Here is a 27830-nt window from a genome sequence, read left to right as displayed (position 1 = left end):
CCGGGGGGCGAGGGGCCGCCCCGCTCGGCTCCGAGCAGGGGCGTTTGTTTGAACAGCTCCAGAGCAAAGAGCAAGGGAAGAAAGTTTGGGCTGGGAGCGTGGTTTTTTCCCCAGACGTCAGCACAAGGCGGAACAGGGGCTGGGGAGGGAGCCGGACTCACAGGGCAGCCGTGATTTTTTTTTCTTTTTTTTTTCTCTTTTTTTTCTTTTTTAATCATTATTATTTGGGGGGGGGTGGAGAAGGGGAAGGGAGCCGGGGAGCCGCCCGGCACCTCGGGGTGGGCTGCGGGCTGGGGGTGGGAGCCATGGACTCGGCGCCAGCCTTCGCCATGGACAAGCCGTTCGCCCCCAGCGCCGTGCGCGGCCCGGAGCCGCCCGAAAACCCTCAGAGCCGGAAAAACTTCAGCGTGAGCCACCTCCTCGACCTGGAGGAGGTGGCGGCCGGCATGAACGGGGCCCCCCCCGGCGGCCCCCCGCCCGCCGGCGGCGGCAAGGCCATGCCGGAGCCGTCGGGAGGCAGCAGCGGCAGCGAGGCAGCGCCCCAGGACGGTGAGTCCCGCCGGCCCCGGGAGGCACCCCCCGCTCCGGCAGCCGTGGGGAGGGGGTGGCCCCCCACCCACACCCCGCTTTTGGGTGCCCCCCTCGCCCCCGCGCCGGCCTGCGCGGCTGCAGAGCCGGCGGCCTGTGCGCAGCGCCGAGCACAGCGGACAAAGGGCAGCGCCCGGTGGGGCTGAGCATCCCCCCGCGGCGGCGCCGGGGGCCGGGGGGGGGCCGGGAGCGCCCAGGCTTGGGTGGGTGCGGGGGCTGGAGCAGGCTGGGACCCCGCCGGTTGCCGAGCTGCGGGTTTGCGGCGTGCGACTCGCTCGGGAGTATTTTGGGGCACCCCCGATACACGCCTGCCCGCAGCGATGGGACAAGGGAGCAACGCAGCGGGTCCCAGCCGCCCCCCAGCCCTCCTTGCGTCGCACCCAAGGGTGCCGGAGTCACCGGCCCTTTTGGGTGCTGCACGGGGGTGGCGGGGGCGACGGGCGCCGAGGTCGGCCTGGGAGGGGGCGCGGATCCGCCGCCGAGGTGGCCCCGTCGGTGCCGATACCCCGCAAGCCGCGGCGGAGGGACCCCGCGCCGGGGGGACACGGACCCCGCGCCGGGGGGACACGGACCCCGCAGCGGCTGCTTCCCCGCCAGGACCGGGGGTGCCGGGCTCCCGGGGCGGCCCCGGGCTGCGAGGCCTGCGGGCTCCCCCGGGGCCCCCCGCCGCCGTTTCCGGGCCCTGGGAGCGGAGGCGGCCGGCGGGGCCGGGGCCCCGGGGGCCGAGCGGCTCCACTCGCGGCGGCCGCCGCACGCACGGCCGCGGCCGGCGGGGACCGACCCGGCACCCCTTGTCCGTGCGCTCCCCGCGGGACAGAGCAGGGGCGCAGGGAGCGGGTCCCATCCTGCCCCCGGGACGTGCTTTCGCCCTTCCCGCGGGGCCGGAAAAGAGAGAGTAAAAGAGACGGGAGTGCCGGGTTTTGGTTCTGGGCAGGACGCGCGTCTTTAAGGGGACAAATCCGCCTGCTCGGGGTGGCCCCGAGGCTGCGACCCGCGCCGGGATGCGCGCACTGCGCTGCGCGCCGCTCCGCCGGCTCCGGTGCTCCGCGCTCCGCTCCTGCAGTCCCAGTGCACTGCGCACCGCGCTCCGCTCCGCCGGCCCCGGTGCTCCGCGCACCGCTCCTCCAGCCCCTGCGCACCGCGCACCACGCACCGCTCCGCGCTGTGCTCCGCCGGCTCCGGTGCTCCGCGCACCACGCACCGCTCCTCCAGCCCCAATGCACCGCGCACCGCGCTTTGCTCCGCCGGCCCCGGTGCTCTGCGCACCGCTCCTCCAGCCCCAGCGCACCGCGCACCACGCTTTGCTCCGCCGGCCCCGGTGCTCCGTGCACCGCTCCTGCAGCCCCAGCGCACCGCGCAACACGCGCTCCGCGCTTTGCTCCTCTGGCCCCGGTGCTCCGCGCTCCACTCCTGCAGCCCCTGGGCACTGCGCACTGCGCTCCGCTCCACCGGTCTCGGTGCCCCATGCCCTGCGCTCCGCTCTGCTGGCCCCAGCAGTCCGCGCATCGCGTACTGCTACTCTAGCCCCGGTGCACCGCAAACCGCTCTCTGCTCTGCCGGTCCCGGTGCCCCGCGCCGCTGGCCCTGGTGCCCCACCGGCCACGGCACAGCCCAGGGGCCCGAGCTCGGGGCAGGGGGTGAGGAGGGCTCGGGTTGTCCCTGAGATAACGCCCCAGAGCGGGGGCACCAGGAGGCTCCCAGAGCCAGGTGCCCGCTTGGGGTGCGAAGGGGAGCGGAGGTGGCAGCAGGAGGAAGGCGGCGATGGAGAACAAGGGGTGGAGGATCACAGGGGATGGGGACGCGGACCGGACTGCTTCGCCCCACGGCCTGGGGCCGTGCCTGCAGCAGGGCTCTCCGAGGGGTGCCCACCCCGAGGGGACCGGGGCAGCATCCTCTGAACCTGCCCCCGGGCCGGGCAGTGGCTTTTGGTGCCCCAGGCTCCTGCATCGACTCCAGGCTTGTTTTTTGCCGTGCTCTGGGGTGCTGAGGGCCCTGCTGAGGGCCCGATCCCTGCGTGGGTGAGGGGCACAGAGCCCACCTGGGGAGCTGCGCAGACCTGCAGTGAGGGGCTCCCAGCTGGAAACCGTGTGGGATGTTCCCCATGTTCCCTCCTGCGGCTCTTGCATTGCGTGTCTGTGGGGTCTGTAGCATCTTTCTTGCACCCACATCTTATTTGCTGCACAATCCCCCTCTTCCATGGAGAAAACCCCTCTGGGCCCCCTTCACCCTGCCCTGTGCTCGGGGCCGGAGATGCTGAGGGTGAGGCCCGGCACTGGTTTCTGTGACGGTATCTGATGTTTTCGGTGTTATTTTCCATTCTCCCTCCCCTTCCCTTGGGTGTTGTTCATGCTTCTCGGATTGCCTTTGGGGATGGTGGAGAGGTTTTCGCCCGGCACTGGGACCATACGGGGGGAGCGTATGCTGCATGGGATCAATGCAGCTCCGGCGGATCCTGCCCGGCCCACAGCAGCCAGCCCATCTCACAGGGCTATTTGCAAAGCAGCAGAGAAAACCCTCTCCCAAAATCCTGGTGCATCCCAAAGCCGCACAGTGGGAGCCCAGGGGTGGTGTGAGAACCAGAGAGAGCGGCATGGGGGCTGGCTGATCCCTGCAAGCCCATTTTTCACCCCCAAAAGCTGATTCCTCCCTGGGCAGAGGCCCTACATGGTTTGGCCTGCTGCTCCGGCACCGCTGGACCGCAGGGGATGTTTCCCGGTGGCACCTGTTTCCGCGAGGACACGGGATGGGGACAGAGCCAGCCGGCACCTGGGATGCTCCAACAAGCCATCCTGGGAGAGGAAGTGTTACTCTCAGTGATCTCACCTGGAGATGAAAATACCTGGGCAACAGGAGCTAAAAGCAGCCAGTGGGAAGATGAAAAAGGAAACGGAGAGAGAAAAGCTCTGTGTGTGCAAACATGGGCTTGTGAGATCCCCTACCCACCGACCCTGCCTAATCCAGGACGCAGCTTCCCAAATCAAAAAGGGGAGACTCAAAATACCACGCAAGTGCCCTGCCTTTGCAAGCATCAGCCTTTTGCTCCACATCTGCGATGTTTTCAGCATCAGCGTGATGACAGCAAAGGAACTTTTACTGGTAACGTTATCTTTTATTGGCATCCTAAAGTGAAACAGGCTCTCAGCGTTTTCTTTCATTTTCCTCTTCACCACCAGATTTTTTCCCACCAGATGCAAGTTTTGAGTCCTGCTGGTCGCTGGCAAATGGGTTTATTAACAATGCAAATTAACCCTGTTGCCTGAGCATCTCCCCACAGGCAGGATGGGGCCCTGCGGTCCAGCCGAGGAGCAGTTATCCGGGGTCGTTGCACTGGCTCGGGGAAGGAAAAGCAGCAGCTAGGGTGACACAGCTGGCTGCACCCCGTCCTCTGCACAGGGCTGCCGCGGCCCCGGGGGGACGTCTGCGGTCCTAGGTGCCGAGGGGAGACTGCCAGCCCTGGGCTCACCTCCCGTGAGGCCGTCTCCTCCTTCGCCTCCAGGCCTGAAACCCTCTCTGCTTCCTGGTGGGGGGGTTTGTGCCCATGCTATGGCAGGAGGACACTCGGGTTCCCAAGCCCTGCAGATCCGGAGCAGCTCAGGGCAAGGTTTCACTCTTTGCAGAGGGGGATTTAGCCTCTGCCTGCCCTCACCCACCGCCCCTGGTCCCGCAGCCCTCCCGGCTGCCGGGGCACCGAGGACCGGAGCCGTTCCCACCTCCGGAGCCTGCGCGGGCGCCCGGCGCGTCCTCCCCGGGGACGGGCGTGCGTACCGGCCGCACGGAGCGCTTCTTCCGCGGCACCCAGGCCCTGAGAGGCAGAAATCCTGCAAGGCGGGCAGCAGCGCGGCGGAGGAAGCGCCGGCCGGGCCGCGGGGGTGGCGAGGGCTCGTCCCCGTCCTCCCCCAGCGCCGCGCGGCAGCCGCCCCTCTCAAACCTTCCGCACAACTTCTGAGGTCTTGAAAGCTTGTTCACCTCCTTTCATTAGACTAACAAATAATGTGTAACGCGAAACATCTGTTAACAACAGCCCTTAATGTTCTCAAGATGATAAAGCAGGAGGGTAATTTTAGCCAGCAGGCCTTGACTGATGGCTTTTCAAACAATGAACTTACTTTTGGTGCTGCTCGGGGATGGGAGAGGGAGCCGGGCGCTGGCTCCGCCGGGCGCTTTGGGGCTGGCTGGAAATTCAGCAAGAGCAACTTTTGTGCCCGTTGGGCTCGGAGGAAGGTCCGCGGCCCCCTCGGGGGATGCTCGGGGCTGGGGAGCGGGGCAGGCACAAAGCACCCGCTCCCGCCGGAGCGCCAGGGGACGGGCGCTAGGCGCCCCGGCTGCAGGAGCAGCTCCCCGGGGCCGTTCCTGCTCGCCGGGGCGGCCAGGCGCGCCGCGTGCTAGGCGCTGCACGCGGGCCGAGCGGAGGAGTAGCCTTGTTCCCGCCGTGAAGCGGAGGGCGCCTTGCTGCGAGAGAGGAGGAGAGGCTGCATTGGAGGGGGGCAGATGGGATAAAGATGATGTTACAGCAAATTGGTCTTAATTATGCAAATGAGGGAAGATAAAAAGAGTGAAGCCGGGCAGGGAGGAGCAGTATATAAACGCAAGTGCGGAGGGGTCGCGCTCTGGCTGATGGCCCCCAGCGGTTCCCCTGGGCTCGGGCCCCTTCCCCTGAACGTGCTCCGTCCAGCTGGTTTGAGCCCGAAAGCCGGGCTGTAAATCCACCGTACCTCCGTGCCAAGGAGCTGGCAGCGGTTTCCCGGCTGCGCGTTGCGAATCGCGGCCCCCAGCGCGGAGCGGCAGCGCGGGGCCGGGGCACGACTTGGCGCGGGGCTGCCGCCGGTCCCCTGCCAGGTGCCCCGGGGAGGAGGTGCTCAGCCCTGTGCAAAGGAGAGGGTCTCGGGATTTCTTCCCCTAAATACGAGCAAAAGGGGTCTGCGCTGCAGCAGCGCCCCGGGGTGCCACCCTGAGCCCGTGCAGAGGCGCAGGTCCGTCAGGCCCAGAGCAGCCACCGCTCCCTCCAGCCCGGGGGGAAAGGCCGAGGTTTGCAGAAACAGGGGGAGGAAAATTGCTTTGGCCTCTGGGATGCGACCCGCTGTCGGGCAGCAAGGGCCAGAGCGTGGGGCCCGGGGTTCACGGCAGCCGCGGTCCCTCGCCTCGCCCCAAAACGGCACCAGCTGAGCACGCCTGGGCACAGGATCACCCGTCCCCAGGTTCCTCCCTCGCTGGCAAACCTGCCGCAGGGGACGATCCCTGCGCGGCAGGGCCGGGAACGGCGGCATCGGCGGGGGGGGTCAGGGGAGGCGAGCCGGTGTCGGTCCTCGTAAGCCAGTGCCACCGGGGCGGGCGGCGCGCGGAGGCCAGGACTCGAGCAGACCTTGCACAGACCCGACCTTCAGGGAGCAGACGTGACCTCCAGGGTCCCCCCTGCAGGCACTGGGGACGTCCTACCACCCCCAGCGCTTCCAGGGCTGCAGAGCATCAGGCCAAGGGGCGTTTTCGCCGAGCGGGGCGGGTTCCCGGCCCATCGGCCCGTCCCCAGAGAGCAGGGACGACACGGGCTGCCTTGCGCCCGAGCCTAGCACTTGTCTGACGACTGATGCGTGCAGGTCCCTGGTGGAGCATCCATCAGCGCGTATGGAGTAATCGCCAATTAACGACGGCCCCCCCAGCCCGTTTCCCGCGGCTCGGAGGGAGCCGAGTGTACCGGAGGGAGGAGGGCGATGGGGTGGATGCCACCGGGCCGCTGCGGGGGACCCGCCACCCCCAAGCCGCCAGCCGGGACCGCGCAGCCAGGCCTCTCCCTCCCCAATTTGGGACCGCCCGGACTCTCAGCTCGCCTCGCCGTCAGCCGTGGCTCAGCCCGAGCCGCTCGCCGGCGCCTGAACTGCTCCCGGGGGCAGCGGCACGCCGCCGTGCATCACCTCGTCCCGCTCAGCTGCAAACGCCAGACCAGCTTTACAAAAAATCTTATATTTTTATATATATATATGTATATATATCTTCATCTTTGGGGGCCTGGGGGATGCGTGCCGCTGCGCCGGGGCCGGGCAGGTTCCCATCACGTCCGACGGGTTGTGGGTGCGCTCAGCTGGCCGTGGCACCGCCGCGGCACCCCAGGGTGGGCGCAGCCGGGAGACCCCAGGTCGAGACGGGCAGCTCAGGGTGTCCGCCAGGACCGCCGCTCTCCGCTTCCCTTCCCTCCTGCGGCTGCAGGGGGTCTGGCAGGGACTCGCCATCCCGCTCCTCCGCGCGTCATGCGAGGATGCTCCATGCCCCGGGGCGCATTCAAGGTGTTGCTTGCCAGCAGCACCTGGGCCCTGATTTGGGGAAACTCCCAACTACCCCACAGTGGGCTGAGCAGCCCCCACTGCGCCCCGGGGGCCTCCGGGTCGGAGCAGGGGCTGCAAAAGCCTCCTTGCTCCGAGCCCTCCCGGGGCTGCGGGAAAGGAAACACGGGCAAGTTTCCTGCGGCATTTGCACGGATCTGCGGGGTCCTCGCCCACGCTCGTCTATGCCAGGAGCGCCTGGGAGCTGCTGCCGAAAGGAAAAGAGAACAAACCTGGACGAAGGGGCTGGGGGATGCGTCCCCCCCCTTTCCGTGAGGGCCCACGAGAGAGCACAGCCGGCGCAGCAGTGCCTGGGCCAGGAGGAGCGACCCCCTCGGGCTCCCCAGCCGGGCGGGCTGCCGGGTTTGCAGAGGGTTTTTGTCTCGGGGCGGGGGGGGGGGATCAGGTTTTGGGTGGGAACCGCGGGCTTGTTCCCACCCCCCCCACCCCCCACCCCCCCCCCGTTTCCAACAGGGAAAGGCTGCAGGAGCGGCAGGGTGCAGAAGGGCCGGAGGGGTGCTCAGCTCCCACGCGTGGGGGGAACACGCGGGCTTGCGCCGCGCCGTCGGGGCGCCCGCGCGGCGGGGACGCGCTTCAGAGCCCCCCGGGGCAGCTCTGCCGAGCCCGGCAGGGCACCGAGGCGCCGCGGGCCGCTCCGGCACCTTGTCCTTCCCGCCCGCCCGGGCTGTTATGTCTAGCTCGACCAGGAACAGCTCAGTGGAAGAGTATTTCCCTTCTCCTTTTGGGCTGTTATTTCAGGGAACGGGGCTGATTCACAGGAAAAATATGAAATTTCGACTCCGCGCAGCCAAGAGGGGCGAATTTCAACGAATCAGCATTTTAAGAGCGCCTGGGCGTGTGGCTGTAGCTGGGAGGCTGATGAAATGATTTAGGGCTTCGAGGCTGCCTCATCCGAAACCCTTCCTCCGGCGCAGCCGCGGGGCCGAGCCCTCCGGCCCCGGGGCCGATCTTGCCCACGGATGGGCGATCGCCCCCGGGCTCAGCCGGCTGCTTTAGGGGCACCTCGGAGCCGGAGGGGCTGGGAGGAGACTGGTACCCGGCGCCGGCACAGCATCCCTCGGCCACGGAGGCAAGCGGGAGACCTAGAGCATCCTTTAAAATGCTGGTGGAGAGGGCGGCAGCTGGGCTGAGCTGCCTCGGGGCAAGGGTTTATACTGACTTCAGCTGCGATGGGTATTTTCCCAGCTGGGAAAAAGCAATTGGGAATAGGGAGAAAGTGGTTTGCTATCCGGGGCGAGCCGGGGCGCTGCCCCCCGGAGCCCGGGGGCCCTCCCGGCCTCGCTGCCTGCCAAGGAGGCAGGAAAACGGCCGCTTTCTCTCCCCCCCGCCCCCGCCAAAAAAGGCCTGACTTGGGCTTTCAAAGCAATTTTCAGGCGTGCGTCTGACAGGCGCGGGGGGCGCACGGCTCTGCAGACCCGCTCGTTTCCCACCGGATGCCCCCACCAAGTTAAAAAACAAACAAACAAAACAAAACAAAACAAAAAAATCTCACCTTCGAAACGTTGCCAGCATTGGCGTTCGCGATGCGTCGCAGGCGGTGACGTCCTGCAGCCGGCCCGCAGAGGCACGCGAGCCCCTCTCCTCCGCGTCGGCGTCCCCTGCCCTGCTCCTCCCTGCTGTACCGCGCTGGCGGCGGCGGTGCGGGGGGGTTATTTGGGAAACCAGTATCCCCCCGTGGTGGGAGCTGCGCGGGGCGCTGCAGGGGGCACCCGCGGTGCGGGGCGCCGCTCGGGCTCCGCGAGTTCCCCTAGCAGGCAGGCGCGGGGGGAAATGCGATGCTGATTTTGGAGGGGTGGGCAGGGAAGGCTGTCCCGGCTCGGGGGGGGGGGGGAGCGCGGGATGCTCCCCGCGGGATGCCAGGAGGATGCCGGGGGTGCCCCCCGGCCATGGCCCTCGCCGGCAGCGGGACGCGGGGGGTCCGCTCCCGCCCGCCGGGGGATGAAAGGTGGCTGCGCGCGGCGGCCCCAAGGGCTGGAGGTGTTAATTCAGCCGGAGGCTTAACGAGGCCGCGGAGGCGCCTGGCTCCGGGGAGGGCGGCGGGGTGCCGGGGGGCCGGGGCTCTCCCCGTCCTTGGGCGAGCGGCAGCGCCAGCCGCCTTCCCCCCCCACCCCCCCCTCTTTCCCTCCTTCTTCCCCCTTTGGAGCGCATATAATAAAGCAGCTTTTCAGCTGCGGCTGCAGTGATAGATCGGGAAGAATTGTATGAGTCTATTAAAGTCTGTGTGTCTCTGAATGGAGACTGTGGCTAAGCCAGGCGCCAGGCTCGCGCATTGAACCAGATGTGTGCAGGCGCCATCCTTTCCAGCCACTGAATCTGAGCGGCTGCAGCCTTCACACGCAAGGAAACTGGAGCGCACATGGCAGGGGAGCCGGGGGAGCGCGAGCGGCGAGCACATGGCAGCCCTGGCGCAAGGCCGGCCGGCCGGCGGGAGGGGGCAGAGCCCTGGCCCCTCCTGGCAGGGAAAAAAAAAAAAAAAACAGAGCCAAACCTCAGCTGCGGGGGGAGCATCCGAGATGCAAAGCTGCAGCAAGCGGCGGCTCTGCAGCTGGCTGCGCTTCCCCGAGCTGCGCGTGGTATCCTGAGTCGTGCAGGGCACCGATGCGGGGGGGGGGGGTTGCATTGCACCCCGAGGTGCGCTGGGCGGTGCAGTGGGGCAGGGGGGGGTTGCATTGCACCCCGAGGTGCGCGGGGCAGTGCAGTGGGGCGCGGGGGGGGGGTTGCATTGCACTCCGAGGTGTGCGAGGGGGTGCAGTGGGGCAGAGGGGGGTTGCCCTGCACCCTGAGCTGCATGGGCGGTGCAGTGGGGTGGGGGGGGGGTTGCCCTGCACCCCAAGGTGCGCGGGGCGGTGCAGTGGGGCATGGGGGATTGCATTGCACTCCAAGCTGCGCGGGGGCGGTGCAGTGGGGCAGGGGGGTTGTCCTGCACCCCGAGGTGCGCAGGGCAGTGCAGTGGGGCGGGGCCGGTTGCCCTGCACCCTGAGCTGCACGAGGCAGTGCAATAGCAGGGATAGATTGCATTGAATCATGCAGGGCATTACACTGGGGGGAGGAGTGGCTTGCAGTGCACCCCAAGCTGCGCAGAGCATTAATGGGCATTGATAGGGTGCAACATATTGCACCCCAAGTCACACAGGGTGCTGATGAAGGTGGATTGATTGCACCATGCCAGGGCATTGCAGTGGGTTGGGGTGGGGGCTGTGTTGCACCCTGAGCTGTGCAGGGCATTGCAGTGGGTTAGGGTGGGGGGGTTGTGTTGCACCCTGAGCTGTGCAGGGCATTGCAGTGGGTTAGGGTGGGGGGGCTGTGTTGCACCCTGAGCTGTGCAGGGCATTGCAGTGGGTTAGGGTGGGGGCTGTGTTGCACCCTGAGCTGTGCAGGGCATTGCAGTGGGTTAGGGTGGGGGGGCTGTGTTGCACCCTGAGCTGTGCAGGGCATTGCAGTGGGTTAGGGTGGGGGGGTTGTGTTGCACCCTGAGCTGTGCAGGGCATTGCAGTGGGTTAGGGTGGGGGGGCTGTGTTGCACCCTGAGCTGTGCAGGGCATTGCAGTGGGTTAGGGTGGGGGGGCTGTGTTGCACCCTGAGCTGTGCAGGGCATTGCAGTGGGTTAGGGTGGGGGGGTTGTGTTGCACCCTGAGCTGTGCAGGGCATTGCAGCAGGGCAGGGAGCGACCTGTGTTGCACCCCAAGCCAGCAGGGCATTGCAGCGGGGGGGCTGCAACGATGCTGCAGGGGGGCACACAGCACCGCAGGGGTCTGTGAACAGTGCTGGGCAGGTGCTGCGGGGCAAAGAGCCTGGCGCGAAGGCTCGCACCAGCCTAGCAGCAGCCCGGGCAGAGAGGGAGCAGGTCACGGGGCAGCCGGCAGCCCCTATCCCCAACCCAGCAGCACCCCGAGCCTCCTGCTGCAGCCTGCTACGGGGCAAGGAAAGCCACAGGCACAGCTGCCCTTGCAAGATACCCAGAGCAGTGCCTCTGTGCACCCCCTGCCCCCTGCCAGACCCCCCTCTGCCACCCGCACAGGGACAACGCACCAGGCTGCCTGGAGCAGAACCAGGCAGCAAGCTGGGAGCACCAGCCGCAACCCCGGGGGGGCAGGGGGCAGGTACCCTCCCCGGGCCGCCCGCCACCACCGGGAGCATCCCCATCCGCAGTCACCCACCTGCTTGGGGCCAGGTGGGCCTCGGGGCGACGGCCGCTACGGGCTGGACCCCCGAAAGCAGCCGGGAGGGCTGGGCAGCGGGTGAAGGTCGAGGCCGTCGGGATGTTCGCTTCTCCCCGTTTTCATTTTTGTGGTCTGCGCCGGCCACATGGCTGTAATTTGGGGGTTGTAGATACCCCAGGGGAATTTTTAAATTAAAAAAATATCTGTTTTCGTTTAAATTAGAAGAAACTGAGGTGTCGCTATTAGTATTAGAGGTTTATAAAACGTAAAGCAAACGTCAAAACTAAGCTACCGAGCACCGTCCCGTTGCAAAGCACGTCGCATGTTTGTTTGAATATGACACATTTATCGATCAGGTTTTAAATCCTGCCGGGACTCGCAGGAGAGCAGCCCGGAGGTCCCCGGCGTCCCAGCCCTCGCGCCAGCCCCGCAAACGCGCGTGCCGGCTGCACACGGGCCACACGTAAACAACAGTGTATTTTCTGCAGCAAGCTCATTTGCCGGGCTCACGGCATCAGGGCTGTGGGGACTAATCCTGCAAGATGCTGAGGGCCAGCTCCAAAAACCGTGGCCGAAGCAGCGCCGTGCGCCGCTGCCAAACGTGGGGTGCGACCCGCAGCCCAGCCCGTGCCCCGGAGCGGGTGGGCAGGGGGCGAAAACCCTGGTGCCAATGTTCATCGTGCAGGGAAACAAGGACTTCGGAGCCAAAACCTGCCCTGCAAGCGGACGCAGGGACCCAGGGACCGGCGGGGAGGGGACCCGCCGCGGCGGAGCTCCCCGTGCCAGCCGCGAGCCCACGGTCCGTCCCGCTCGCCCCGGTGGGCGGCCGGAGCGCCCCGAGCCGACCGGCGGCTCCCGCCGCGAGAACGGCGCTCCCTTCCCTTCCCGCGCCCCGGCCGAAGCTGAGCAAGTCTCCGTCTCGGCGTGGAAACGGTTAAACGGGGCTGGGTTAAAGCCCCCCCCCCCCCAAAAAAAAAAAAAAGATATGAGCCACTTATTAAAATGAATGTTTTACAATAAATTTGGCGAGGGGCCACCAAGCTCAAATGAAAACCAGACTGAAGGACAACAATTCCCGTTGGCCGGCGAGGCTTCGCGGCGCGCGCGGGCGTCCCCGCGGCCCCCGGCCCCCCGGCGTGCCCGCGCCTGTGCCGGGGGCGCCGGGTGGCATCGCCGCCCGGGCATGGCAAAACCCCAGGTGGCTTCAAAAAAAAGGAGAAAAGCGGCGTTTTTGGGGGATGGGGGGGAAGGAGCGGGTCGGGGGCTGGCCGCGGGTTCGGGTCCCGCAGGGGCTGGGGGGGGCGGGGGGCAGCGGGGGTCCGGTCCCCGGCACGTCCTCTTCCCTCCGTCTTGGCAACGACCCGAACACAATTAGGCCTGTGCTTTAACCTGGAGGGCTGGTGTTGGGTTTCAGAGCCAGACGCCGTTTGGGGCTGCCTCGCTTTGGGCTTTTGCTTATTAAATTTTGAGAAACCGCCTTTTTTGAGATGGGGAAGGCTGGGGGGGGGGGTGGAGGGGGGGACATGGCGGGGGGTCTCGCGTAGCGCTCCTGCTTCGCGGCGCGGGCCGAGCGGCTTTTTATTTGTTGCAGGCACGGCGCGCCCGGCCCCGGCCAGCGCCGGGGCTGTGCACCGGCAGCCCGGCGCTGCTCTCGGGGCCGGAGCTGCGGCCGTCTCGTTAGCATTAATTAATTAATTTTAATTTTTTGATTTTTTTAAAATTAAATAATTAATTGCACGTGCCCCACACCCGGTTGGAGAAACGCGTGACCTGGTCCTGCCTCCCGGCCGAGCTCGCCCCTTCACCCGCTCGGAGGGTTTCCAAGCCGCTCCAGCTGCGTCTTCATGGCGGGAGGGGACGTTCGCCGCCGCCGCCGCGCTCCGAAGGACGTCTCAGGCCGGGAGCATCGCGGACGGGTTTCGGGAGGGCACCGAGCCGCCCCGGCGGCCCCGGCCCCGCGGAGGCCGAGGGCTGGCGTGGAGCAGGGCTGAGCGCCTCGGGAGCGCGTTTCGCCTCGGCGGGCGGGCGCGACGCCCGACCTGGGCGCTGCTGTACGCGGTCAGGCCTGCGGAGAGCTCGCAAGCTCGTCGTGTGTCGGGTCCTGCCCTGCTGGCAGCAGGCAGCCGCTCTGGCGGAGCCGGCGTCCCGGCGTGCGAAGCCAGGCGCCGCCGGAGCGCGAGCGAGGCAGACGCGTCCGGGCGACATGAACCGGCGCCAAATCCCGCGGCTGCAGCGCATCGGCCGGGTTGGCCGAACCCTGGGCGCCAGCGCGCGCGCCGTCAGAAAGGCGACGGAGAGGCCGGCGTGTCCCCGGCAGCGCACGCCGGGTGCGAATTCACCCCGGTGGCAGACCGTCCCCCGGGGGGACCTTTCCTGCCGCGGCGCCCGACGCGGGAACCCGCTGTAGGCTGGCGACGCACCGGTGCACCAAAGCCGCCGTTAGCCCGGGACCTGGCCCGCCGCGTTAAACCAGCGCCGCGCCACATCCGAGCCGCCTTTGCGCCGCTCGCGGGATCAGCGGCGCGCGGGGACGGCAGAAGTCCGGCCCGGCCACCGAAGCTTACGCAGCCTCCCGGCCCCGAGACGCGGCCGCGAGCCCAGCGACGGGGTCTTTCCGGGTCCCCTTCTCCCAAAGGACCCCGTGTCAAGGCTGGTGCCAATGCCAGGTGGCAAGGTGGGTGACATTGCTCCTGCCGCTCATCACCTCCTTCCCGCCGTCCCGGCTCTCCAAGCCGCCCGGGAGAGCGTGGGGAGATTTCTCTTGCTGCTCAGCCCGCTCGGGCTGGAGCTTTGTGGCCAGAGATGCTCCCCGTCGCCTCCCCGAGGCGCGAAAGCACCCCCCCAGCTCTGCCTCCTCCTGCAGGGAACGTGGCTGCAATTAATTCATTAGACGTGGCCGCTGATGCAAGAGCTGGCCGTGCCAAAACGCCGTTCCCGGGGCGCCGGCCTCATCGGGATGAGCAGCGCTGCCGGCTGCGCGCGCCCCCCCCTCTGCAGCCTTGCAGAGCCAAGGCAAAATTCGGCACGGCTGAAAGGCCCGTGAGATCGTAGGAGCATTTGGCACGTAAAAGCTGCAGGCTTTACCTGGTGCAAACAGCTGTAGCCCCGTGGCTGTCGTCAGAGCCCTGTGGATTTACACCGCGTATTAACCTGGCCCTGGGGATCTTCACATCACTGCTAAGCTGTAGCACAGCGTCTGCCTCTTCCTGCTCAGCGGGGCCGGCTGATGCTGACAGGGTCATTCTGCATCAGGCCCTTATCCCTGTGCAAACCTGAAGAACGGCCGGGGGCTCCTCGGACCTCGTGCCAGCCTGCAAGCTGCGCCTGGATGAAGTTACGGGTTGCAGCGTTGTCCTCTCTGAGTCACAGGACTCCAAAGGTGGCCTGGCCCCGCCGGCCGGGGTGCTCTCCTCCATCCCCCACGGGCAGGAGCCCTTCTGGCTCCTCCAGCACGTGGCTTCCTTCTCTTCATCCTCGCTGCCCTTTCTGGAGAGCTGGCATCAACCCGGGGTGCTGCTGCCCCCGGGAACTCGGCTGCTGCCGGGCTGCCGCGCTGCCGGGGGCGGCTTCCCACGTGGCTTAGCCAGGTCCCAGCGGGGACCGGCTGCGGGGACGAGGTCCCGCTGTTGGGTTCGGCTGCTTCTCGAGGTCACCCCGCCTGGCGGGGCTGGGGCGGCCCGGGCCGGTTCCCGTCGTCGACGGTGCCACCACGCTTGGAGCGCGTCGCGCGCGGGCACCTCCGGGAAGGAGCGCGGCTTGCGGGGGGGGGGGGGGTCTGCTGGTGACGCACGAGGTTTGCCCGGGGTCCCGGAGCGGGGACCGGCCTGAAGCGGGGCGCTCGCAGCCGCCGGGTCCGGGTGGCTGCCGGCCGGGGCAGCCGGCAGCTCTATAACCGTAAAACAGTCTGCTGCCGCCTGTCAGTGCGCGAAGGCTAAGACCCTCCCGGGACGGCCTTGGCCTCTTTCGAGGTACAAGCTTTCGCTGCTCCCTTTTAACAGAGACACTTTTCCCCCAGCAAACCTGGCAGCCTGTAAAAACGTGTCAGCGTTCCAGTTTTTTCACAATTAATGAGGTGAAACATCCTCGGAAACATTTCGCTGCAATGTTTCTCCAGTAGCTGAGACTTGCCCCGCTCTTCAGTTTTTCATGTACGCCACTCGAGCCGGGAAAGTTTCCTTAGGAATCAGCACATTTTGGACACCGCCGCCCCGGCCTCCCGCCGGCCCCGGCCTGAGCCTCCGTCCTCCCTCTGCAGCCCCTTTCGGTGCTTCTTCTCCCTTCCACCGAAAGGGCGCGTTTCAACCCGCAGCGAGCGCGGCCAGCTTGAGGCTACCCGGGCGCTCGCGCGCCGTCCCGGCTCCGGCCCCGAACGGCAGCGGCTCCCCGGGGCTCCCGCTCTGTCCCCGCCGCAGACGTGACACTGAGCCCGCGCCGCCGCCGCCGCCGCGCTCGGCTCCCGCGTCCCGCCGAGGCGCTTCCCAGCTGCGCCGGGCTGCGAGGAAACCCCGAGGCGGCGGGGGAAAAAGGAGCTTGGAGGGGGTTTGGGGTGGGGAGGGGGGAAATACCGGCGGGGGGGGGGGGGATTCTCCAACCATACAGCTCTGCTCGAGCGCCGCGCGGATTGACCCGGAGGGAAACGCTTCCTCCCGATCGCATGATTTAGAGGAACAAGTTAAACAATTGCACATGGGGCTGCGGTGGACGTCACGGCTGGAGCGCTCTTCGTTTCCCCCGAGTACGTAAAGGGATGAAGGGAGTCCACGTGTTTACCGAGAGAGACCATGGGAGAAACGAAAGACATTGTTTTTCCAAAGGATTTCTTGGCTGTAGAAGGCCTCCACCACCCTGCGGCTTCCCTGATGAAGGCCCAGCGTTAATTTGTTAAATCCACATCAAGTGCCCAGAGAACCAGTTGTTTATTTTTGCTAATTCAGCCGGCCGAGATCAAATCGGGGTTTTATTTGTTAAGGATAAACCTTAATTAATAAAAGCTATTTATTTGGTTAGAGCCGGCCGCAGCCTGAGGGTCAGATATGCCATGATCATTATTTCAAGTAAAACAAACCCAAAACGTCTCTCAACAGTTTGAAAAACGTAGAAACGTAGAGGGCTGAATTTATTTGTCTTAGGAAGAATTTACAGCTAATTCCCTCCAGGCTATTTCAACCCTTAAATTATGCCCAAGAAGAAGAAGAAGAAAAAAACGCTGCTACGGGAGGAGAAGGGAAGTAAATCGTACAGATTTGATCATTTGGCTGGGGGGGGGGGGGAGTGAAAAATGTGAAGCTTAAAAGGTCTTTGGCAAACTGCTCCCATATAAATGGAACGTGTGAAATAATTTAATGGCAGAAAACCGTGGCTCTGGGTCTGTGCTGCAATGGAAAATGAAGCAAATTGGAAGGGAAGTAGCCTTGGCTTTTTGCAAGCCAGATCTGAAATTGCTTCCCTCCCTGCAGAGTCCGCGGGGTAGCGGCAGCGAAAGGAAGAGGATATTTGTTATCCTCGCAGCCGGGGCGGGGGGCCGAGCCGCAGCCCGGCGCGCGCAAGCCGAATCGCGAGGGGACGGGCCGGCGCGTGGAGCGGGGGTTTTGCAGCACGAGCTGGCAGAGAGGGGAAGAGCCGGGACGAAGAGCCCGGCGCAGCGGGCAGAGGGCTACCCGCCCGCGGGAGCCGCCGGGGACGCCGACCCCGGCGCGCTCAGCTGGCCGAGGGCAGCTCGCCCCGCAGCCGGCCACCGAGCGCCAGGGGCCCCGGGTCCGGCCACCGAGAACCGGCCGCCCTCCAGCAGGCTGCCCGGAGGCGGCCGCCGGGCCGCAGGAGCGGCTCTGCCCGGGACGCCGGGTGGGAAACGGGGACGCGGCACTGCCGGCAGCTCAGCCTCGCCAGCGCCTGGGATTTGCAATGACAGCAGCACGCCTATTAGGGCTGGATCACAGCTGCACGGAGGTCGTTTATCGCTCGCTAATGGAGGTCGTAAGTCAAATCTGAAGCCTCGGTGGAAATCTAGTGAAAATTACCTATTTACAACACTCGGACTGCTAACTGCATGGGAGGCGTCCAGGACCTGCCAGTGTGAGGCCCTCCCTTGGCAAGCGGAAGAGCCTCAGCCCAGCAAGCGATTCCTACAGAAAAGTAGTCAAAGCACAGAGAAAAGGGCAAGAGCCGGAAAAGTGGGCTCGGTTCACGCTCAGCTAAGTCAACACGGCTTTGACCCAGCAGTGCTGGGTCCATTGCCTTTGCAAATGGTGCAAGACCAGGCGCTGCTCCCTTCCCCCTGCCCACGGGGCAGTTTTCCTACAAATGCACAGCCCAGACTTGATTGCATCAACGCTCCTGCCCTGACCGGCACGGAGGGGGATCTCGAGGTGCCTGGCGGCCCCCAGCACGCGGTGCACGGCCCTTGCCCGCCTGCGAGCCCCACGGTCTTTGGAGATGCAACCTCACCGGAGGCGTGCCGAGGAGACCAGACGTTGGCCAAGCCACCTCCAGCACCCCAGGGCTCGTGGGCAAAAAGATTTGCCCCTTTTCTAGCACACTGGGCAAATTTAGGGTTTCTTTCTCTTAAACACAGACCCGGTTCATCCCCAGCCCAACCCTGAGCGTGGTCCCTATATAAAGGGCAGATTTTGGCCTCAGGGCTGCTCTTGAGGCGCTGCAGGCCTTGCCAAAGTGTTTTTGGAGGACGCCCACCCCAGCAGCCCTGGGCCTGCTGCTGCCCGCAGCCGAGGGGACACGGATGGACAGGGCACCGGCAGCAGGACGGCGCGCGAGACGCGGCGGACAGCCCTGAGCGCTCCCTCCAGTCGTTCCCCCCACGTCATCCTTCGCTGTTCAGTAATGGTATCCCCCCTCCCTCCTGCCCCCTACATTTTTTTCCCTTCAGAGGAAATTGTAATCAGTGGAAGATAAATACACTGAAGGAAAAGGTGGCTGGAGGGAATTTTTCCAAAGTCCCCTCTGACCTCCAGATTGGACAATCAAGTCAATGTCTCCAGCCACGCTGCAAATTAACCCCCCCCAAATTACAACCGACAATTGCAAAGGTTCAAGTTTTCTCCATAGCCTCCCCAAGCAGGTCCTTCGGGGGGCAAAAGGAACACGGTGCCGAGCTATTTTTGACTTTGGGCAATTAAGAAGTCTTATTCTTGGAAAGCCATCAGGGTGGAGAAACGCTTTCCAATTCCTCCACTGAAAAAAGCTGCAGCAAATGTGGTTCAACCCGATTGCCTCCTGCGAGCCCAGGGTGCGCGGGTGGCAGACGGGGTGGCAGACGGGGTGGCAGCGAGATGACAGGGGTGGGTTGGGTGGCTGCAGATCCAGCGCGCGTCCCTTCCCCGTTGCTTGGCCGGGTGCGCCGGAGCGCTTAACCATGTTCATTTTTGTAAAGCTGATTTCAGTTTTTTCAAGGTATCTTTTTATAGAAGCGATCCGTCTCAGCTTTGCACACTGTAAACCTGTCAGGCGCACGCCGCCGGCAATTAGGATGGCATTTATCTGGTCCCGCAATCCCGCGGCACGGGAAGGGCTCCGATGCGTGAGCTAATGGGGAAAAGATGTGGCTTCATTACCCCATTTCATCCCTGAGCAAACGCGAGGAGCCAGGCAGGTAGAGCTGGGTGCTGAGCTGCCTCCGGGCAAGAGACAAATGGAGACGAGAGGGAAGAATGAACAGAGCGGAGAATTCAGCTGAAACAAGGTTTTCGTGCGGGATCCGGGAACGAGGGCCCGCTGCGAGCTACGCTGGGACACAGCTATCTTTCCGGGAGCGTTTGGGGAAGGGTTTTGGCAGCTGGCAGAAGCCTTTGAGAGGTTCCCTGCAACGTCCCGGGTGGTTTTGTGGTTGGGGAGCAGCTCTCTCCTGAATGTGCTGTGGGGGCTCATTTAATGCTAGCACCAGGACCTCAGCAAAACACGCCGGACCCGGGCAGCCCACGGCGCCGCGGTTCTTCAGCCTCCCGGATGAAGCGAACTGGGACCCTCCGCACGCGGACGGGGGCCGCGATCCAGCTCCTGCTCTTAAACCTCCGGCGCAACGTGTGTGCCAGCTCGGCACGAAACCGCTCGGCACGGCTGCTCCGACACGCAGCCTGCCTCTCTCCTGTTGGCTTCCACCTCCCTTTAGCCTTCATGGGCTGGAGGAGATAAAAAACGGCCGGAGATGAGGCCAGATCCTACCGAGCCAGTTTGAGAGTTAATTTAAGAAAATCTTTTCGCCTCCTCCTTTCTTTCAGCCAAATTAGCATGGGTGAGAGAAGCCATCGCTTATGGAAAAAGTCCTACAGCCAGATTTTAAACTGGGATGAAATCAAATGGGGGTTATAAATTTTATTTATATATTTAATAGGGTTCTGTTGAAATTGTTCCTATTAAAAAGTGTGGTGGAGAGGCAGAAGGTGCCCTTGGTGATAGCCTTTCCCGAACCAAGCCCCGTCCTGTAATTGCCCCACGAAGCCCTATAGCGCGATCAGAAACCCGCAAGGAAATGGTTCTCGCCCTATTACATTTTGTGGGCCTTTCGCGGCATGGATGGTTCCCATTTTGATCCCAGGTTCCCAGAAGGCTCAAGGACAACCATGACTTGACTTTTGTATTTTAATCCAGCAGCTGGTTAGTTCGCTGAAGGAAAACAGGACCAAAAAAGGAGCTTAACTAAAAGGGGCAACTGGAAAGCCGAGATTGGCAGAACATTTGAAGCTGCAGAAACCCGGGCTGGAGGGAATTTGCGGAATTTTATTTGCGAGCCTTTAAGCACGAAGCGCGGCGAAGGGCAGCCTGTGGTCTGCAGGGAATGGGCAGCCTCAGACCCGCACGTATTTCAGACACGGTGCCGTTCATAGCATCCTTCCCCCACCAAGAGCACCCGCCTCCCAAATGCAGCAGCACCAGCCGTTACCAGCCCGGGGGGATCGCGATGGCCAATGAAGGATCAAATGCGCCCGGAGTTCAAAGACCCAAGAGGAGGGTCGGGAAAAGCTCTGCCTGGCTCCAGTGGCTGAAACGAGGCCGCAGGAGCCAGACAGAGCTGCTTTTCCTCCTGGCCACCTCTTCCAGTGCCAGGACGCTCTTCTTGCTCCACGGTCCCAGCAGCTTGGCCCCACTATGGCTAAAATGATGCAGCGCCCAGGTAGGCACCCATGGACGGGGCAGATGGCAACGCCCAGGTCGGGCTGCCAGGTCCCCATGTGGGCCAGCGCCTCCTCCCCGCCCAACGCTTAGGTCCTTAATGGGTCATGGTGTTCGAGGCACCCAGCGCTCCCAGGCTCTGGCACGGATCCTCGCTATAACAAAGCGCCAGAGAAGCAATCTGCTCTTTCCGTGAGTCCGCTGCCAACACTGGAAATAAATTTAACCCTTGCTTCTCTGCCACTTCGGCTGCCGCATCCCTGGGAGCGGCTTGTGTTTGGCACCAAGACGCTTGTGTTGACGTTGGCCAGCATCATATTTTTCAGAGAAAGGTACAGGAAGCTCTGCAGTAGCTACAAACTTGAATCTTGCTTTTGGCAGAAGGGTGATTAGTCCCCAGGATAACCTGCCCACAGGTATCTGGGTTTCTCTGCTCCTCAAGGCTCGTAGCAGGATGGGACAGCCCTTGACAGTGATATGCTCCAGCATAAATGGACCTTACGGACTTGATGGAGAACTTGTTGGCGATGTTTTCGTGGCTTCAGCTATTCAGAATTAAGGCCCAAGTAGGTTTTTCTGGCCCTGAAGATTTTGGAACTTGAAGTTTCCTCCTAACTCAACAGTTGGACCATATCTTGAAGCAGGAGAGTTAATATCCCTTACTGTAGAGTTTGTTGCTTGCTCAAGTATCATCTGGAAATGCTGCACATCTATTTAATAAGTATCAAGATAGCTTATTAGCTTATAGCTTCAGCATATTCAGGGAGCAATATTTCCTACCATCAGAGCCTCTAGTTTTGATACAGAGCAGAAAACCCCAATATAACCCTGCTATGAATCAGAGCGATGTCATAAAGCTATTAACATTTCAAAAAATTCAAAAAATACTTTCCCACCAGTGGGTACAGATTGGATCCAGATGCTTTATTAAGGGAAAGAATAATTAAGCGGTACCTCCATATAGAAGAAAACCAGCAAGGTATATTCTCTATGAAGGCTTTACAGGCAACTAACTGGGCATCTCAGAAGACTCCATAAACTTACCTAATCTGATGATATTAGTGATAAAGAGAAGATTCATCTCAGCCTGTCTGAAAGCCCAAGATCAATACTGAGAAACCAAATTACACCCTCAGCTTCACATTTCTGTGAGCCAACAAAGCCAGAAATTAACACTTTGGAAGTTGAACTCCAAGAAGCGTGGTAGCATTTGTCCCTAGCTATGAAGAGGAGATTTTTTTATGAGCAACCGCCCAATTACAGTCCTGTGTCACCTTGCGTAGACACGCCATAGCCAGAATTCCAGAAGCTGCTGGAGTTTGAGAGCTGAGAACAGGATCTCAAAGACCTTTTGGCTTCCATCTTCTTTTGCCACCCATGGAAAGCTTGACCTAAACCCTTAGAAAGAGCCAAGCCCAAGACATACTACTGCAGGAGTGTCCTTGATGGGGGGCAGTTGTGGGATGCAACTCCAGCAGTTCAGGACAAGTGCTGCCCTGCCCCAGCCAAGTCCAGGCAGACCAGTATTCAAAACCAGGCCTCAGGAAGGTTTTAACCAGCCACTAAAAAACCTCAGACCTTTGTAAATGTTGATCCATTTTATTTGTAAATGTTGATCCGCTTAACTCCAGCAGGTCCTGAAATAGGTTTTGATTCCCACAGCCAGAATCCACATGATTGTATGCACGTTGCTCCCTGCTCCCTGCAGAATTACACATAACAGCAATACTACCCACTGGTATTTGAGCAAATCAGTGCAGTCCTCTCAAGGAAGGCTCAAGCCTGGCCTTGCTGAGCCCGAGGAGCACAACACAGGCTGTAATGCAGTGTGCGCACAGAGCAGGGATTCAGAGGGGTGGCAGGTTCGTGCGCAGGTCTGGTTCACGAGCTGCCTCTTTTGTGGTTTCGCCAGGTGAAAGCCTGAGCCCGAGCCGCGGGGCGACCAAGAGGAAGAAGAAACAGAGGAGGAACCGCACCACGTTCAACAGCAGCCAGCTCCAGGCTCTGGAGAGAGTCTTTGAGCGAACACACTACCCCGATGCCTTTGTGCGAGAGGAGCTGGCGAGGAGGGTGAACCTCAGCGAGGCAAGAGTCCAGGTGAGCAAAGGTTTGTGTGGGAGAAGATAAAACCCTTTGCCCCTTGTCTCCGTGTAAGAGCAGGGACTGTCCCCTCCCTTATATCAGCCTGCATGTGAGCAAAATCAGGGCTGGTAGGAGGGAAGTGGGGACATCCCTGCTCGCTCCTGTGCCGCGACAAACCAACCCACACGGCCCCACTCTATGTCCAGCCACACTAACCATGTTCTTTCACCACCCAGGTCTGGTTTCAGAACCGGAGGGCCAAGTTTCGCCGTAATGAGAGGGCGATGTTGGCCAATAGATCAGCATCGCTCCTCAAATCCTACAGCCAAGAAGCAGCCATTGAACAGCCCATGGCCCCACGACCCACCACATTGACCCCAGAATATCTTTCCTGGACCAGCACCTCTCCGTACAGGTAAGTCCAGGTTTTGCGGGGAGCTGTGCTTTGAACAGGGAAGATGAGAGGGAGGGCATGTGGCCTTGGGGCAAACTGTCTAGAGATTGTTTTCCCTTGAGGGAACACAGCCCTGTGCTGCGGGTGAGGACACAGGGAGCTTTATGGGGCTGAAAGGGAGATGGAGGAGCTAGAAATGAACATGGGTCAGCGGATAAGCCCATCTGGCTTTGATTTGGGAATCTGTTTCAGTGCTGGTCCCCCAGCTGCGTGTCCTCTGCCCACCACAGCGCTGCCTTTGCGGAGGTTCCCACTGCAGATTTCCCCCATTTCCACGCATTTCAGACCAGGGGTACAGTCCCTGTGAGGGATTCACTTGGCCTCATGCTGACCCTTCCCACATCTCAGCACAGGAGGAGTGGAACAGGTCCCTTCTGGTTCCCAGCTTTGAGTGTCCAGCCATCTTATCCAAAAGCTAGAGGCAGGGCCTTCTGCCACATTTTTTTGAGGGGTTCCCACATGCATTCAGTGACATAAAAATGCTAGAACCTTGACTGCTCTTGCGGGAGATGTCTACTAAGAGAACAGCCAATGTGGCCTGGGAAAAGGGCCAGAAAGCTCAGGTTGCCAGCAACCCCAAAAAGAATGAAGCCAACGGTGCTCTTTAGCTCCAGAGCTGCCGTGGGCATCGGGGCTTCTTCATGGGCTGCATTGGCGTCTCATTCCTCCCCCTGCTCTCTCTCCCTGCAGCACTGTGCCATCCTACAGCTCAAGTGGGACCGCAACGCCCACCCAAGGGGTCAATATGGCCAACAGCATTGCCAGCCTACGCCTCAAAGCCAAAGAGTTCAGCCTGCATCAGAACCAGGTGCCGACTGTGAACTGACTGGGGCAAAACACCTCTGGTGCCCTCATCCAAGATACCAGTGTGGAGCTCCTGTGCTGGTCTAGGACGAACCCAGCGCCCGCCCAACCCAAGTGCCACTCATCCAATGTCTCAGCACCTCTCCTCTCCTCTTCCCTTTTGAAGGTAGAGTCAGTCCCAGTCCAAAGTGGCACATCATTATAGCCACATATGGAACAAACTTGGTTAGAAACTTGCTTTTCCGCACATCCTTATAATGAAGGCTATATATACACACACATACCCCCCACGCTCTTCAAGGATAAACAGACTTGCCAAGTTAACAAGAATTTGCTTCCAAACATGGAAGGATCTTGGACTATTGGTTTTGACCAATTTGGGTATCCTGCCCAGAGAGCCAAAGAGTTATTGGGTCTTCTCCTCCCGCAGGGACAGCATTCAGTGGTGGGAGGATCATGACACTGCATGAGACTGTTGTATAGAGCCCCCTTTCCTCTGGGCTGTCGCTGCACTGCGACTGTTCAGCAATCTCACTTGCATTACTCAATAGGGTGGCCAAAGCCGACCTGCGCATTCGCTTATTTGTACATCACCCTGCAGTATACGTCCCTGGCTGTCCCCCCGCACCGCGCTGCCTACGTTTAGGAGCTGCCTGTGTCAGCACAGATTGATGCCATCGGGCTTTACCTGTTCCCCGAGAGGAGAGGATGGCTGGAGCATCTCAGAAGACTCACTCCAAGCCTGTGAGCTCTCCTGCTAGCTGGGGGGGCACGATAGCCCTCCAAACAATCCCTGTTGCTCTGCGTCGATGAATTTGCCAGCGATTCTGCAGAGCCCCAGGTCATTGAACCGTCCCAGGGAAAGAGAAAATTGGAAAAAGCTGTTGGTTTCAGCTGAGTAGGCGGCTCCAAGCGCTTCGTGCCAGCGGCAAAGCAGGCTTCGTCTTCCGGAGGCACAGCCTCCCCTTCGGCAGCTCCGCAGATGTGTTTAGGAGTCCGGGGCTGGCAACTCCATGTTTTTTTTTTTTTTTATTTTTGCAGAAAGGAAATGGTTTCCTCCTTGCCCCACCCCACCACGTCGCTGAATGAAGGGGCTCTTGATTGCAAGGTGGGATGTGGGCGCATGGGACTGGAATAGGGCCTGGGAGAGCCCTTGGGGTCCTGCTCTGGTGGGAAAGGTTTAAAATAGCCATGCTAGGGAAAGGGAGCTGGACCAAGAGCCTTCCAGAGTTTCCGACCACATGGGCAACCTCACCCCATTTACACCACCCCTCATATGGCTCAGCTGCAGAGAGAAGAGCCCTCAGCCTCCATCCATTCCTGGCCCTTCTGCTGAGGTTGTGACAGTACAGGACAATCAGATGCTAAGCGATGGGAGTTTTATCACATGAACAAGAAGTCCTCTGGAAACCAGACCAGCCTTTCCTCACTTCCTGCAAAGAGCCACCAACTAAGTACCATCCTTTGGAGACTACTGGCTCAAACCAGCGTGGCCTGGAAGGAAAAAGCATCAGCCCTGTTTTCCTACAAGGGCCTTGGACAAGCTGGGGAAGTTGGAATGACCAAGGGAACGCGGCAGGAAGTCTGAGGGCAAATACAGCAATTGCTAAGATGCTTCCTGCAGATAAACGCCCTCCAGGATGCGGGGCTGAGAGGGCCCAACGTACACGTGCCCGCCCAGGAGAGCGCCCGCATCCTCCCCAGCCCTCCCAAGAGCATCCCGCTGTACTGGGGCTCTGGCTGCCACCGATTGCAGTACCTGGCAGCTGCAATGACACCAGGACCCTTTGCTTCACCCAAACAGCACCCACTTGGAGTGGGGAATTCACCCTGCAACTGGAGGCCATTTCACCGAGCTGAGATGCAGAGACCTAAGCGCTTCAGCAGCCAAAGGACCCGGCCCCTTGGGGCGATGCTGCCAGCAGTGCAGCCCTGGGCTGCCCTGACCTCTGCTCCCATCGCGCCAGCACGAGGAGCCGGGGGCAGAGCTGGGAGAGGGGCGCGCGGCCCCTCCGCTGCAGGTGAAGCTGCGCCTATGCGGTCATGCGCAGACCCCGGCACCAGGCTTCGCTGCTCTGCCGAATGCAAAGCCACCACGGTCAGGAGTAGAGCCCTCCTCTCCAAGCACCGCAGCCAGAGGGGACACAACAGACATTGCCCATCCTATCTAGGTAGGAAACAAGTCTCCTTAAATACCTACCCTGTACCCCCCATCCCTATTTCCAGGGCTGGTTACTCTCCTGGCTTTACAGAGTTGGGCTGCAAGGGGGAGGGAAGGGGAGCATGAAGGACCCCAGCGAGCTGCGACCACAGTGAGACGGCGCAGAGACCTCGCTACAGCCAAAACGTGGCAGGCTGGGGAAGAAACGGAGTTGCTGCAGATCAAAACATTTGCCATGAGAAACTCCGCTTGGGGCAGGAGGAGGGGAACGCATGGGCTCCTATTCCCATGGAAAGCACAGGGCTCTTTTTTCAGTTATACAAGATGAAACCACAGGGATATAAATGTCGCTGCCTCTTTGAGAGCATTAATGAAAATAAACCCATTTAATAGTTTGCAGATGCCATTTCTGTAAACCTAAAAAAAGCAGGGAATAAATATTTCTTCACTAAATATCTATATGTATATATATATATATTGGAAAACATTCACACCTAATCTTAGGGCCCCTCCTTTGCCATGCTCTTGGCAACTTATCACAGGTTGTCAGTCAGCGTCAAAGCCTCACTGAGACGAGACACAAATTGCACCCATGGATGGATATCAGGACGGAGGGATTATTGTAATCTAAGCTCGCTCCCTCTCCTTTTTTATTTGTACATTGCAATTACTTGTAACAAGATCCACGGTGGATTTTTTTTTTTTTTGCATGTCTATGTTTTGGAAATTTTTGTAAGGTTTTTTGTAAAAACAACTCTTGTGAAATAATGAAGGAATAAATATTTTACTGAGTAGAGATGTGTCCGCGCACGTGACGGGGACGTGGCCTCTGCCTTGCCAGCCGCGGCTGGGATGTTTTCCCCATCTGCCCCAGCCGAGCGCGAGCGGCACGGGCAGGGGGTGGGTGACTGCTCCCAGGCGAGGATTAGCAAGGAGGCAAAACCCACAAAGCCGGCCACCGTCCCACCTGCAATGAGTCCAGGCAAGGGTTTCTCCCCCCCCCGGATTGCTCCTTGCGTCGTTCCTGTCCCCGCTCCCGGGGGCCTGCCCCAAGGACCCGTCTCCGGCGCTGTTCCCTGGCCGGGCGAGCCAGGATCCGTGCTGAGCCTCTGCCAGCCGAGCCGGGCCGGGGCGGAGGGACCGTGTTGCCGCAGACGAATTTACAGGCATTCTTCAGGCTGGAAGAGCTGGAGCTGACGCTCAGAGCGGACGGAAACTTGCCTCAAGGGGCGCAGAAAACTGCCTAACGAAGGCTCGCGTGTAACAGTTAATTGCAGGGCCTTGCCAGATCCCTACGATTTCGTCACGGGGTGATGAGTGGAAGGGGGTGTTAGGGAAGAGGGCTCAGTTTGCTTCGCCCCTTTGAAATCCCCCCGTCGGAAGGGACGGCCGGAGCTCGGAGCCTGCTCCGCGCCAGCTGCACGGGGCTGCCCAGGTCCTGCGCCGGGGGAAAGCAGCCGTGCTCAGCCCGCCGCGATTCCCAGCCTCTCCCGTTACTCGGCCAGGGAGCTCCCCGTGGCCAGGTGCCGGGGCGGGCGCTCGTGCTGGGGCAGCTACGTGCCCAGCTTCGCAGGCCGCCTCGGGGACCGGCGCCTGGGCGGCAGCATCCCCCTGCCTGGTGCATGACCCTGTCCGGACAGCTTTAGCCCCAACATCTAGTCACCAAGATGAGACCCGGATTTAAGCACCCTCTGGCTCTCTGGGAGCAGAGGGGTTTAGGCTGTGGGGCCAGTTTATACAGGGAAGTCCCAGCAGCAACGCAACAGGTCGAGATGGGACGGGGCCAGGAGCAGGCTGCAGAGCCCTTTACTGCTCCGTTAGCAGGTCAAGCCCAGCATTGTAAACGGGGATGGAAATCTCTAACCACTGACTGAGGCTTCACAGACATCGGGGCGGCTGGCTGTTACACCTGGAACAAGCACTCACGGCAGAGACCACTAGAAAATTATAGCACGGCCTGGGGAGCTGTAAACGCACAGCGCGGAGGCCTGAGCCTGCTGCGGGAACTGGAGGCACCTGAGAAACGAGGAGCTGCGCCTCCCGCACCGTCACTGCGGCCGCATCCAGGCAGTCGGACGGACACCGGGCTTCTGGGCTCAGTACGTAAGGGGGGACCAAAGTAATACT

The 27830-nt window shown here is 61.8% G+C and overlaps 1 protein-coding gene across 1 annotated transcript; it reads left to right on the top strand.

Moving 5' to 3' along the window:
• The first annotated feature begins 305 nt into the window (after positions 1 to 305).
• Positions 306 to 26497, top strand: PRRX2 (paired related homeobox 2). Its single transcript, XM_068915134.1, has 4 exons — positions 306 to 549; positions 22115 to 22299; positions 22521 to 22699; positions 23429 to 26497. The coding sequence occupies exons 1-4, from the start codon at positions 306 to 308 to the stop codon at positions 23562 to 23564; spliced, it is 744 nt and encodes a 247-aa protein (XP_068771235.1). The 3' UTR covers positions 23565 to 26497.
• The last annotated feature ends 1333 nt before the right edge of the window (positions 26498 to 27830 follow it).

The sequence above is a fragment of the Struthio camelus genome, chromosome 20, assembly GCF_040807025.1.
Source record: "Struthio camelus isolate bStrCam1 chromosome 20, bStrCam1.hap1, whole genome shotgun sequence".
Classification (NCBI taxonomy): Eukaryota; Metazoa; Chordata; class Aves; order Struthioniformes; family Struthionidae; genus Struthio; species Struthio camelus.
This window is presented reverse-complemented; position numbering and strand designations above follow the sequence as displayed.

Bases quoted from the DNA above. Each gene is read 5' to 3' on its own strand.
- PRRX2 (XM_068915134.1), top strand. From the start codon at position 306: ATGGACTCGGCGCCAGCCTTCGCCATGGACAAGCCGTTCGCCCCCAGC. The intron at 550-22,114 runs GTGAGTCCCGCC...TGGTTTCGCCAG, and splicing joins CGAGGCAGCGCCCCAGGACG to GTGAAAGCCTGAGCCCGAGC. The intron at 22,700-23,428 runs GTAAGTCCAGGT...CTCTCCCTGCAG, and splicing joins ACCAGCACCTCTCCGTACAG to CACTGTGCCATCCTACAGCT.